Raw genomic sequence first — 12,593 nt, 5'->3', positions numbered from 1 at the left:
CTAATGAGTTCCCCTAGCTCTTTTTCTACGAAACGACCCCTGAGTCCAACCCTAACTTGTTGGTGGTGGAAAGCATTGTCAGGTCACAGCTGACGTAGGGCAAACACGTAGGGTTTTCAAGACAAGTGACGTGCAGAGATGGTTGCCATTGCCTGCCTCTGCATAGCAACCCTGACCTCCCTGGAGGCCTTCCATCCAAGTACTAAGCAAAGCCAACCCTGCTGAGTTTCTGAGATCTGACAAGAGCAGGCTAGCCTGGGCCATCCGGGTCAGGGCCCTAATTAGTTACACCCTTCTAAGCCCGCTAAAGTCAGTTTGCTTAGAAGCGTGTCACTTTAGCATTTCACTAAGTGTCTGTCCTTCCCAGAGCGTTTGGGATTTAGTTAGAGTCAGGTGGGTAGCCCTGTTGGTCTAAAGCAGGGGTGTCGAACTCATTTGTTATGAGGGCCGGATCTGACATAAATTAGACCTTGTCGGGCCGGGCCATGTGTGTCATAAAATGTAATGCCAGGTAGCGGAGATATAAACTTTATAAAGGACACAAACACAAAGGGGTTTTTTTTCTACTTAAAATAAAAAAACATGCTTAAAACATTAGCTCTGTAAGCGGCAACCCTACTTTTGAGTTATTGACATTCACCACAGAAATCTCACGCTCAGAGTTCTGAGTCTAGGACCCAGGTTAAAACATGAAATGGCTGAGTGATTAAGAGAGTCTGGCGAAGCAAGCTATGATGCAGAAGCAGCAGCAGAACTGGAAGCAGGAGATGGCCAGTTCCACTGCGGGCCTGATGGAAGCCCTCCGGGGGCCTGATCCGGCCCCCAGGCAGCATGTTTGACACCCCTGTTCTAAAGCAATAGACCAAAGTTTGAGTACCATGGCACCTTTAAGACCAATGAAATTTCATTCTGTGTATAAGTTTTCATGCCCATCCACGCAGATGAAGTTCTGATGAAGTGTGGCACGCACATGAAAGCTTATAACCAGAATTAGATTTTGTTGGTCTTAAAGGTGCCACTGGACTCAAACTTGGTATTTATTTATTTAGGCATGTATACTGTGTTTTCCTCCCTAATGGGGACCTAGAACAGCTTATAACATTGATCATTCTTCTGCTTTAACCTCTCAACAACAGCCCTGTGAGGTTGGTTAACCGGAAAGACAGTGACTGGCTCATGGTCACCTGGCAAGGTTCAATGACAGAGTGGAAATTTAAAACGAGTCTCTCAACTCTTACCACCACACCACACTGGTTTGATTAGACTGAAGTAGCAGGAAGCATACAGATGTGATGCTGTCTACGTATCTCATGTCCCAAGTCTCTAGCGCTTTGCACATCTTCTTTTAGCAGCACAAAATAATAAAATGTGGCTAATTCCAGAGTGCCATGACCTGGCTGGCCCAGGCTAGCCTGATCTTGTCAGATCTGGCGAGCTAAGCAGGGTGGACGTGGGTTAATATTTACATGGGAGACAACCAAGGAAGTCCAGGGTTTCTACACAGACGTAGGCAATGGCAAACCACCTCTGTTTGTCTCTGGCCTTGAAAAAAACACCAGGTTTACCGTAAGCTGTGGTGGCTCAAGTGGTTAAGACGCTGAACTGCAGGCTGTGGAAGGTCGGTAGTTCAGCAGTTCGAGACCCCGGTGCCACATGATGGAGTGAGCTCCCGTCTCTAGTTCCAGCTCCTGCCAACCTAGCAGTTCGAAAGCAAGAAATTGCAAGTAGATAAATAGGGACCACTTCGGTGGGAAGGTAACAGCGTTCCGTGCGCCTTGGTGTTTAGTCATGCCGGCCACATGACCACGGAAACGTCTTCGGACAGCGCTGGCTCTTTGGCTTTCAAATGGAGATGAGCACCGCAACCCTAGAGTCAGACTCAACTGGCTTTTGAGCAAGGGAACCTTTACCTTACCGTAAGTCAGCTGCGACTTGATGGCACTTTGTGTGTACGCATAAAGTGCTGTCAAGTTTCAGCCAACTCGTGATGACCGTTGATGCTGGCCCAGGCTAGCCTGATCTTGTCAGATCTTGCGAGCTAAGCAGGGTGGACGTGGGTTAATATTTACATGGGAGACAACCAAGGAAGTCCAGGGTTTCTACACAGACGTAGGCAATGGCAAACCACCTCTGTTTGTCTCTGGCCTTGAAAAAAACACCAGGTTTACCGAAAGAGGTGGTGGCTCAAGTGGTTAAGACGCTGAACTGCAGGCTGTGGAAGGTCGGTAGTTCAGCAGTTCGAGACCCCGGTGCCGCATGATGGAGTGAGCTCCCGTCTCTAGTTCCAGCTCCTGCCAACCTAGCAGTTCGAAAGCAAGAAATTGCAAGTAGATAAATAGGTACCACTTCGGTGGGAAGGTAACAGCGTTCCGTGCGCCTTGGTGTTTAGTCATGCCGGCCACATGACCACGGAAACGTCTTCGGACAGCGCTGGCTCTTTGGCTTTCAAATGGAGATGAGCACCGCAACCCTAGAGTCAGACTCAACTGGCTTTTGAGCAAGGGAACCTTTACCTTACCGTAAGTCAGCTGCGACTTGATGGCACTTTGTGTGTACGCATAAAGTGCTGTCAAGTTTCAGCCAACTCGTGATGACCGTTGATGGGTAAGAGATGTTCAGAGGTGGTTTGTCATTGGCTGCCTCTGCGTAGCAACCCTGGACCTCCTTGGCGCTCCCATCCAAGTCCTAGCCAGGGGCCGACCCTGCTTAGCTTCTGAGACATGACGGCACTTTACACACACAGTTTCAGAGTAACAAGCAGCTTTACTGGTCCAGGGGGGGAACAATTGCGCTCCAAGTTAACTGGGTGATCCTGAAGTGTTTTCCTGGAATCAGCAGGTCCCCCCTGTCTGGAGCGGGCTGTGTAGATTCTCCTTCTTTGAACCCTTCAGCCACAGCAAGGTGTCGCCCTTCTCTTCTAGGTGTCGGCTAGCGTGGCCGGAGAGTGGGCGCGAGCTCACGTGGGAAGGTAACAGCGTTCCGTGCGCCTTGGTGTTTAGTCATGCCGGCCACATGACCACAGAAACGTCTTCGGACAGCGCTGGCTCTTCGGCTTCGAAACGGAGATGAGCACCGCAACCCTAGAGCACCACAACCCTTTCAAGCAAGGGAACCTTTACCTTACCGTAAGTCAGCTGCAACTTGATGGCAGTTTGTGTGTACGCATAAAGTGCCGTCAAGCTTCAGCCAACTCGTGATGACCGTTCATGGGTAAGAGATGTTCAGAAGTGGTTTGTCATCGCCTTCCTCTGCGTAGCAACCCTGGACCTCCTTGGCGGTCTCCCATCCAAGTCCTAGCCAGGGGCCGACCCTGCTTAGCTTCTGAGATATGACGGCACTTTACACACACAGTTTCGGAGTAACAAGCAGCTTTACTGGTCCGGGGGGGAATATTTACACTCCAAGTTAACTGGGTGATCAAGTATTTTCCTGGAATCAGCAGGTCCCCCCTGTCTGGAGTGGGCTGGCTGTGTAGCTTCACCTTCTTTGTACCCTTCAGCCACAGCAAGGTGTCGCCCTTCTCTTCTAGGTGTCGGCTAGCGTGGCCGGAGAGTGGGCGCGAGCTCACGAGACTGGGCACTGCCTGGACCCCAGGAGGAAGGCCGCTTGGACTATGAATGCCAGAAGGGAGCGTGCCCGCCCTTAACGCCGCCTGCCGCGAGGTTTGCAGCCATGAGCAGGTAGGAACCGTTGGCAGGGCAGAGCTGGGATTAAGGGATCAGCCGGCTGTTGGCTGTTGCGCGGCTCCTTCCTGATGGAGTTTAGTAGGTCAGGACTGCCCAGAGTGTGTGAGGAGGAGGGGTGAGGGAGACAGACAGCAGAGGGTGAGGGAACATGGAGACTGTCATGGCGATTTACCTCAGCCCCCCTCGTAACACAGTCCTGGGATCTCTCACATCCTGTTGATGCCTCCTTTCTAACCTAAAGCCTCCTTGTTATGTGAGCTTTGGTTTCCCCCTCTTCCTCTCATTACCTGTAGAACTTTTGTTCCATCTTATTTGTTATTTTGCATTTTGTGTGTGTGCGTGTGCGCCCATGTCTGGAAGTCGTGGTGACCTCTGGCAACTCCTACTGGGGCATGGAGAACGTTCAGAGAAGTGCCTTGATAGCCTGCCTCTGCCTCCTGACCCTGGTATTCTTTTGAGGTCTCCCATCCAAATACTTGCCAGATTCGGCCCTGCTTAGCTTTCGAGATCTGACGAGATCGGGCTTGCCTGGGCTATCCAGGTCAGGGCTGTTCCATCTTATTTGGTGTTATTCATTGGTACTCCTGTCTGCATTCAGAAGGCTGATCTGCCAGTTGAGGGAATCATGTGGTAGAGTCCTTCTCAGATAGGGTTGCCAAGTGTAAATTCCTCCGGAGCAGGGGACTCCCGTCTGGCATCTAGAGCACGCGCTCCATAGAGTTTTCCCTCGGATGACCGTGGCTCCGCCCCCGGCGTGCCCGGCGTGGTCACCTCACTTCCGGGTGACGCGCACGTCGGAGTGGGGTTCCCCCCGGGGCCCGATACGCCAGCGGCGGGGAATGGGCCTCTGGGGCGGGGGTTTCCCCGCCCCCCAGGGGGATTTGGCAAGCCTATTCTCAGACTGTACCACTTTGGACTGCTGGTGTGTGTAGTGGGAGAAATAACACGTTTTCAATCACACTTTCCCTCATGGAATGCCTTCCCCCTTGAGGTTTGCCTGGCACCTACCTTACTTCCTTTCAGGCACTAGGCCAAAGCATTCCTTTTTTACCTAGGTGTTTAAGCAGTGGTTTTATAGCATTTTTTTTAATGGTCTGCTTCGGGCCTGAGGATTGTTATAGCAATATCACATCAGGCTGCTTGATGTTTGTTTTATGCTGTCTTCGTGTTCCTGGCTTGCTTTGTTTTTAACAGATTGTGCTTGTTTTTTAATGGCTTGTTTTAGTGTCTTCATTTCATTGTTTTAGTCGTAAACCGTCCCAAGCAAGTCTCTTGAGAGGCGGCATATAAATTTTCCAAATAAATCAATAACTAAATCTCTTTCCTGTAAAAAGATACCGTGTTGAGACAAAGGGCTAAGAAATAACCTCCGCAATGACAGGGTTGTCCAAACGGTGAGGTTTTTACATGGAATGCATTAGAAAGCGCAGTTCCCACCACCTGTAGTCTGAATTGGTTACAATCCCATAAGGACTCTGTGGTCACTGCATTGATCATGTGGCTTGGCTCTAAGCTTCTGTCTTTGTAAATCGCAAATAGCAACCATACAGAGCCTCTTGCTGTCCTTGGTCTCCTGATCTCACCTTTCCAGGCAATTGTAGACTTGACATTTACCTGGGGGTTTTTTTTGGCAAATGTCCCTTTGAGGGTTAGGAGGGGACACGATGATGGATGCCACATTTGTGACCATGGTTGAAATCCCCACAACGTCTTGTTGGAGGCCTTGCTGGGGCAGTCATTCTAGCTGAAGTCCAAGGTCCCACTGCTCCAGTTTGGTGTAGTGGTTAGGTGCGTGGACTCTAATCTGGGAGAACCGGGTTTGATTCCCCACTCCTCCACTTGCAGCTGCTGGATGACCTTGGGCAAGGCATAGTTCTGGTCAGAGCTGTTCTCTCCAGGACAGCTCTGGAAAAAGCTTTCTCAGCCCCACCTATCTCACAGGGTGTCTGTTGTTGGGACGGGAAGGGAAAGGAGTTTGTAAGCCGCTCTGAGACTCCAAGTGAAGGGCGGGGTATAAATCCAATCCCCTCCTCCTCCTTAATTCGGTCAGGCCTCACAGTTTTAGCTTGTAAAATTTGCCCTGAGCTCTTGTGCTTGTGTTTTTATGTTATTTTATTTAAACTCTGCTTTTCCCCCCAGTTGGGGGGGGGGACCAAGGCAACTTATCACATCATTCTCCCCTCCTCTACTTTATCCTCACAACACCTCCGTGTTGAAAGATTTACATTGGCTGCCCATCTGTTTCTGGGCTCAATTCAAAGGGCTGGTTCTTACCCCTTAAGGCCAGGGTATTTGAAGAAAAAAGGGGGCCTCACCAAGCGAAGATGAAGCAACAAATTGGGGCAGAGGGAAATAGAACCTGTAATAGTTATACAATCCCTATGCATTTTGCGTGCAGCTTTGTCAGGGGGAATCTTTCAGGTTCTTTTTAGTTCTGTTCCCATGCATGCACTAGAACTGGGGTACCTGAAGGACAGCCTCCTTCCATACTGTCCAATACATCACCTAAGATTGTCTTCCCACAGGCTGTTCTTTTGTGCCCCTGCCTGCAGAGGTAAGGCGGAGGGGACCAGAGACAGGGTTTTTTTGGTGGTGGCACCATGCCTTTGGAATCCTCTCCCCCTAGAGCCTTACCTGGTGCCTACTTTACTCTCCTTTAGGTGCCAGGCCAAAACATTTGTGTTTACCTGGGCTTTTAACTAGAGGGTTCCATCTTTTTTTTTAGCTGTTCTGTGGTCTGCTCTTAGCCTGAGGACTATTTTATCAATATAATATTTTAGACAGCTTCTTTTTATGTGCATCTTTGTCCTGGCTTGATTTTATTGGCATGTTTTCTTTTAATTGACTTGGATTGTCTTGTTGATAATGTTTTTATCACTGTGGCTAGTGCGTATTGTTTTTATTGTCTGTTTGCTTGGTTTTGTTTTGGACTCAAGCGCGTCTGGAGATGCGGCATGCACATTTTCCTAATTTTTAAAAAAAACACCTTGCGAGGTGAGTTAGGTGGAGAGTGTGACAGGCCCATGGTCTCCCAGTGAGTTTCTGTGGCAGAGTAGGGATTCGAACCTGGTTGTCTCAGGCCCTCGTCCTACACTCTGATCACTGTGCCACACGGACACAGGCCTTTCATTCTCCACTGTGCCAATATCAGTCGAGCCCCTGGGCCTCAGCGTGCTCTTCAGCTGTTGTGCTGTCCAACCCCATCCTACCCCACCCCCACGTAACTCTTTGGCGTGTTTTATATTTTCTTATTTTACCTCAGCAACTGATGGTTCTTTCAGGTGCCCAAGCGCTGAGGGAGCACAATGAATGGCGGCGATGATTGCTGTGGTGTGGATCGAGGTGGGCGCCCAGCAGTCGCACCTGTGCCCGTGGGCTGGCAGCGCAGGGTGGAAGAGGGCGGGGTGCGCTACATCAGGTGAGCTGCCCCCTCTTCTTCCGACAGCTGGGGCATAGGCCCCTCCCACCCCGGGGCTACCTCTAACACTGCCTGCTTTCTCCCCCCCCCCTCTCTTGCAGTCCTAGCGGCACAAGCCTGTCTTCGTTGGAGCAGACTCGTGCGTACCTGCTGGCGGACGGCACGTGCAAGTGTGGCCTGGAGTGTCCCCTCAATGTGCACAAGGTACAAGTCCCAGGAGAGAACCTGATCTGTTACATTTGGAGTTAACAGTAGGCCTAGAGGTCTCCACTTGGTGTCCTTGGGTGTCATGGCACTCACTTGCACCCTTTCTGGTGGCCGCCAAGTGTTTTTAGAAACCGGAGGCGGGGGGGGGGCTTTTGCCCAGCAGGGCTTCTGACTGGCCACTGGATATTTAATGGGCTGTGCAGATCTTTAAAAACATTGCTCTACTAGGGCCAGGGCATTTTCGGTGGTGGCTCCTACCTGGTGGAATGAGCTCCCAGAGGAGATCCGGGCCCTGCGGGATCTTAGGCAGTTCCGCAGGGCCTGCAAGACGGAGCTCTTCCGCCAGGCGTTTGAGTAGCAGCCGCCGCCGCCACTATTCTACCACCGAGGTGGCAAGTCATTGGCTGCCCTATAAGAACGGGGGCAAGCGGGCCCTGGCAGAAGTTTGAGACAGTGTAGTGGGAGACCATGCTACTGAGACAGCTGGCCACCAAACCTGGGGGGGTTGTCCCCATCTTGGATGATTAATATATGTATAGCACCGTATTATTGGAAGATTTTATTGTGATTTTAAATGTTCTATTTATTATATACTGTATTGTATTTTGCACTCGGCTTTGCTGCATGTGAGCTGCCCTGAGCCTTTGGGAGGGCGGGATATAAATCAAATAAATAAATAAATAAATAAAACATTGCTTGGACAGTGGCTGCCACCACAGCACAAGGATCTTTATTGTGTGACTGAAGCTGCGGCAGCCATTTTGTGCCTGCGCCTACCACACTGTGTCAGAATTCCAAAGGTGCCCACAGCCTCAAAAATGTTGAGGGACCCCTGCTCTAGGATTGAAATTGTCAAACTGTGTCCGAGAAGTGGGATTTCATTTTACGTATGAACTGCTTTCCCCTCCAAACTGCAGTCAAAGCAGCGTATAAATCTAAAGCCTCTCCCATCAGTGCTGTGTATGAAATCATAACATCTCAGTCTGCAAAAACAACAGCCCAGGAGTGCAGCTCTGCAGCTGAAATTCCTGCGGAGACCTTAAAGCTGCATGGAAGCATTAGAAAACCGTTAACGGATAGCAAATATGTCTGTCCTACTTTTTTGTTGTTGTCCTAATTCAAGGCTCCCTGGAACAAAAAGGGTTCTAGCCCATTCCAGATGGCCATTGATGTACAGGGCCACTGTCAGCTGTAATGGGAAGGCATTCCAGAGCCTGTGGACGGCAGCCGAAAAGGCCCTCCCCTGGTACCTGGCCAAGCTAACCTCAGCTAAGACCAGTTCCTATGGAAGAACACTCCATATGGACCCTTGAACCAGAATAGGTTGATAAGGGTGGAAGTAGTCGTTCAGGTATTTGGGACCCAAGCTGTTTAGACAGGGTTGCCAATCTCGAGGTGGGACCTGGAGATCTCTCGGGATTACATACTGATCTCCAGACTACAGAACATCAGTTCCCTCAGAGGAAATGGCGGCTGAGGTGGGTAGGGCTGTACGCCGTCATACCCTGCGGAGATCCCTGCCCTCCTGAAACTCCCCCCTGCTCAGGCTCCACCCTCAGAACTCCAGGAATTTCCCAACCCAGAGCTGGCAACCCTACACTTAAGAACACCTTAAAGCCTTATAATGATCATGAAAAGAAAGGCACATGAGGGCCGTTGCTGGCACCAGCGGGCGAAGAAGTCTGTGGTCACACACACTGAATAATCCACTTTCATTCCATTTTCAGTGCACTTTCCAACTGGATTTTACTCTACTGTGTGAACTGGCAAAATCCAGTTGGAAAGGGCATTGAAAGTGGATTATTCAGTGTGTGTCATTGCAGCCAAAGTCAAACATTTGGTGGGATCCCATGGTTACCAGTGGTCCTGCCGCTTCAGCAGTGCCTTTATTCTCACTTTGCATGGAGGACCAAGGAGGTGAGAGAACTCGTAGTTTGCCAGTCTCACTTCTTTCTGTTTAAGTGCAATCCACAAAAGATGCTTTGCTCAAGGTTTCCCCCAAAATCCTGGAGCCCACACTGTTAGTTTTATCTATCTATCTATCCATCTATCCATCTATCCATCCATCCATCCATCTATCCATCCATCTATCCATCCATCTAATCTATCCATCTTATCTAATCTATCTAATCTATCTAATCTATCTAATCTATTTTATCCATCCATCCATCCATCCATCCATCCATCCATCTATCCATCCATCTATCCATCCATCCATCCATCCATCTATCCATCCATCTATCCATCCATCTATCCATCCATCTAATCTATCCATCTATCTATCTTATCTATCTATCTTATCTATCTATCTTATCTATCTATCTTATCTATCTATCTTATCTATCTATCTTATCTATCTATCTTATCTATCTATCTTATCTATCTATCTTATCTATCTATCTTATCTATCTATCTTATCTATCTATCTTATCTATCTATCTTATCTATCTATCTTATCTATCTATCTTATCTATCTATCTTATCTATCTATCTTATCTATCTATCTTATCTATCTATCTTATCTATCTATCTTATCTATCTATCTTATCTATCTATCTTATCTATCTATCTTATCTATCTATCTTATCTATCTATTCTATCTATTCTATCTATTCTATCATCCATCTCCTCTATCTATCTATCATCCATCTATCTATCTATCGTCTGTCTGTCTGTCTGTCTATCTATCTATCATCTATCTATCTATCTATCTATAAAAATTTCCTTAGGCTCAAAATAGGATATTGGCAAGGACACTTTTATCCCTCTGCAGGTTGTGTGAGTGTGGGCGTGTGACATAGGATAGCCAAAGAAAAATGATAGATTTGGAGTGTGTAGTAGGGCTGCCAACCTCCAGCTGGGGCCTGGTGACCTCATATTATTACAACTGATTTCCAGACAATAGAGATCAGTCCTCCTAGAGAAAATGGCTGCTTTGGAGGGTGGATTCCATGGCACTGTACCCTGCTGCGGTCTCTCCCCAAACCCCACCTTCCCCCGACTCCACCCCTCAAATCTCCAGGAATTTCTCAGTCCAGAGCTGGCAACCTTAGTGTGTAGACAGCCCCAAGTGTGCTTTGAAAGCAGAAGGGGGGTGGGAATCCCCGGCAGGCTTCAAACATGAGGCTCACATAAATATTTCAGCTCTAAAACGAATTTGCTCCTTAGAATTCCCCTCAAAATGGTCTACTGTGAACTCTGATGTAGAATTTTCTTCAGATACACTCTGGTTGCTCAGATGAAAAAAGAGAGAGAGAGAGAGAATCATTTACAGATTTTTGAATACCCTCATATATTGTCGTTTTATTTGTTTATTCAGCATCTCACCTTTGGCATCTAACAAAGGTGATTTGATGGGAATGATGGTGATAGATGTAGGCACTGCTGAAGTATTTCCAGACTTCTTTACGCAGTAGTTACTAGGAACTTGCTTTAAAAAAAAAAAGAGAGAGATTCTCAACATGTTGAATTCTTTGCCAAATGCTAATTGCAGAATTGTAGAATATACACAAGTGTGAGACTCAAAAAGTGACCGTTTCTGCACTTAGAGAAGAATATGTACAAATAAATGTTGACGAACACCAGATGCTGATCAGTTGAGCGAGATCCTTGGTCCATCTAGCACAGTTTCGCATCCCCTGATGGGCAGTAGTTCTCCATGGAACCAAAATATCTTTCTTGCTGCTTTAGTTCCTTTTGCTGCTTTAGTTCCAACTGAGAGCCAGTTTGGTGTAGTGGTTAAGTATGCGGACTCTAATCTGGGAGAACCGGGTTTGATTCCCCACTCCTCCACTTGCACCTGCTGATGTGACCTTGGGTCAGTCACAAGCTCTGGCACAGCTGTCCTTGAAAAAGAGCAGTTTCTGTCAGAGTTCTCTCAGCCCCACCCACCTCACAGGGTGTCTGTCGTGGGGAGGGGAAGGGAAAGGAGTTTGTAAGCCGCTCTGAGACACCTTTGGGTGGTGAAGGGCAGGGTATAAATCCAATCTCTTCTTCTTCTTCTTCTTTTAACTGGAGATGCTGAGGCTCGAACCGGGAACCTTCTGTATGCAAAGCAGGTGCTCTGCCACTGAGATACAGCCTCCATTTCCCATCAGATGCGAACCTAAAAGAAATCTATGCTGGGGAGCTCTTCCCACAGCTCTGGGGACGTTCCTCCCAAAGAAGCTACGTATTTAACCCAGGAAAGGAAAGAAGATTGGGAGCTGGGGAGATGTAAACACTTTTCAAATATTTAGAAGTGTTCCAAAATAGGAGTAATCGTGATGGGACACGACAGATTTAAGCCATGAGTAAGAAGTCAGCCGTGAGGGAAGGCAGCACGGTACAGCCCAATCTCATCAGATCTCAGGAGCTAAACATGGTTGGTACTTGGATGGGAGACTCTTCAGAGGAAAGCCATGGCAGACCACCTCTGCTTCTCACTTGCCTTGAACGCCCCTTGCTGGGGTCACCGTAAGTCAGTTGTGGCTTGATGAGATATGTAGGATCTAAGAACAGCTAGGGCAGAGGGGTCGAACCCATTTGTTATGAGGGCCGGATCTGACATAAATGTCAGTTTGTCGGGCCAGGCCATGTGTGCCATAAAATGTAATGCCGGGTACCAGAGATATAAACTTTATAAAGGAAAGCAACTGGTACGCTCCGAGTTGGTGTGTCCTCACTGCAAGGCCCCATGGGCTGGGGGGGGGGAATACAAAGTAAAAATCACATGGGCAGACTGGAGAGCCAGCAGTGCAGCGCTGGGCAGACATTCCCATGTCCCAACAGAGGATTGTCTGCACACACACACACACCCACGTGCAAACGCTGATCCCTGCGGCCATCCAGGACAGCATCCCTGGAGCTGCATCCCAAGTGGAGAGGTATGGATGCAGCTGCAGTGCCCCCCCCCAACTTACCAGTCCCTGAAGTGGGGGGGTTCTGCTTGACCGCAGCAGACGAGGTTGTCCCGCTGTGCTGAAGCCACAATTGAAGTGGTCTGGGGCCCCCCCGCCCCCCCCCCAAGCAGCCTCCTGTTCCCTCCCTTGCTCCAGTTGCTCATGGGCCGCGTAACTGCCCTAGACAGGCTGGTTCCATAGGCCTTATGTTTGACACCCTTGGCTTAGGGCAGTGGTGGCAAACCTATGGCACGGGTGCCAGAGGTGGCACTCAGAGTCCTCTCTGTGGGCACACGTGCCATCGCCCCAGCCAGGCCCAGACCGTCATTAAACTGTGGAATTCTCTGCCAAATAATTTTAACTAAATGAAAGCATTTGGGATTGCTTTCCTTACTTTGTTTG

The 12,593-nt window shown here is 48.8% G+C and overlaps 1 protein-coding gene across 1 annotated transcript in view; it reads left to right on the top strand.

Moving 5' to 3' along the window:
* Positions 1-3,654: 3,654 nt before the first annotated feature.
* The window catches only part of MBD6 (methyl-CpG binding domain protein 6), a 39,320-nt gene continuing 30,381 nt past the window's right edge, over positions 3,655-12,593 (top strand). Inside the window, exons 1-3 of the mRNA XM_015421359.1 lie at positions 3,655-3,680; positions 6,968-7,104; positions 7,206-7,308. Coding sequence (XP_015276845.1) covers positions 6,992-7,104; positions 7,206-7,308 — 216 coding nt within the window. The 5' untranslated portion in view covers positions 3,655-3,680; positions 6,968-6,991. The remainder of the gene's footprint in view (positions 3,681-6,967; positions 7,105-7,205; positions 7,309-12,593) is intronic.

The sequence above is a fragment of the Gekko japonicus genome, unplaced genomic scaffold, assembly GCF_001447785.1.
Source record: "Gekko japonicus isolate JY-2015 unplaced genomic scaffold, Gekko_japonicus_V1.1 scaffold599, whole genome shotgun sequence".
NCBI lineage: Eukaryota > Metazoa > Chordata > Lepidosauria > Squamata > Gekkonidae > Gekko > Gekko japonicus.
Note: the sequence above shows the minus strand (reverse complement) of the source record. Positions and strands in the feature narration are given on the sequence as shown.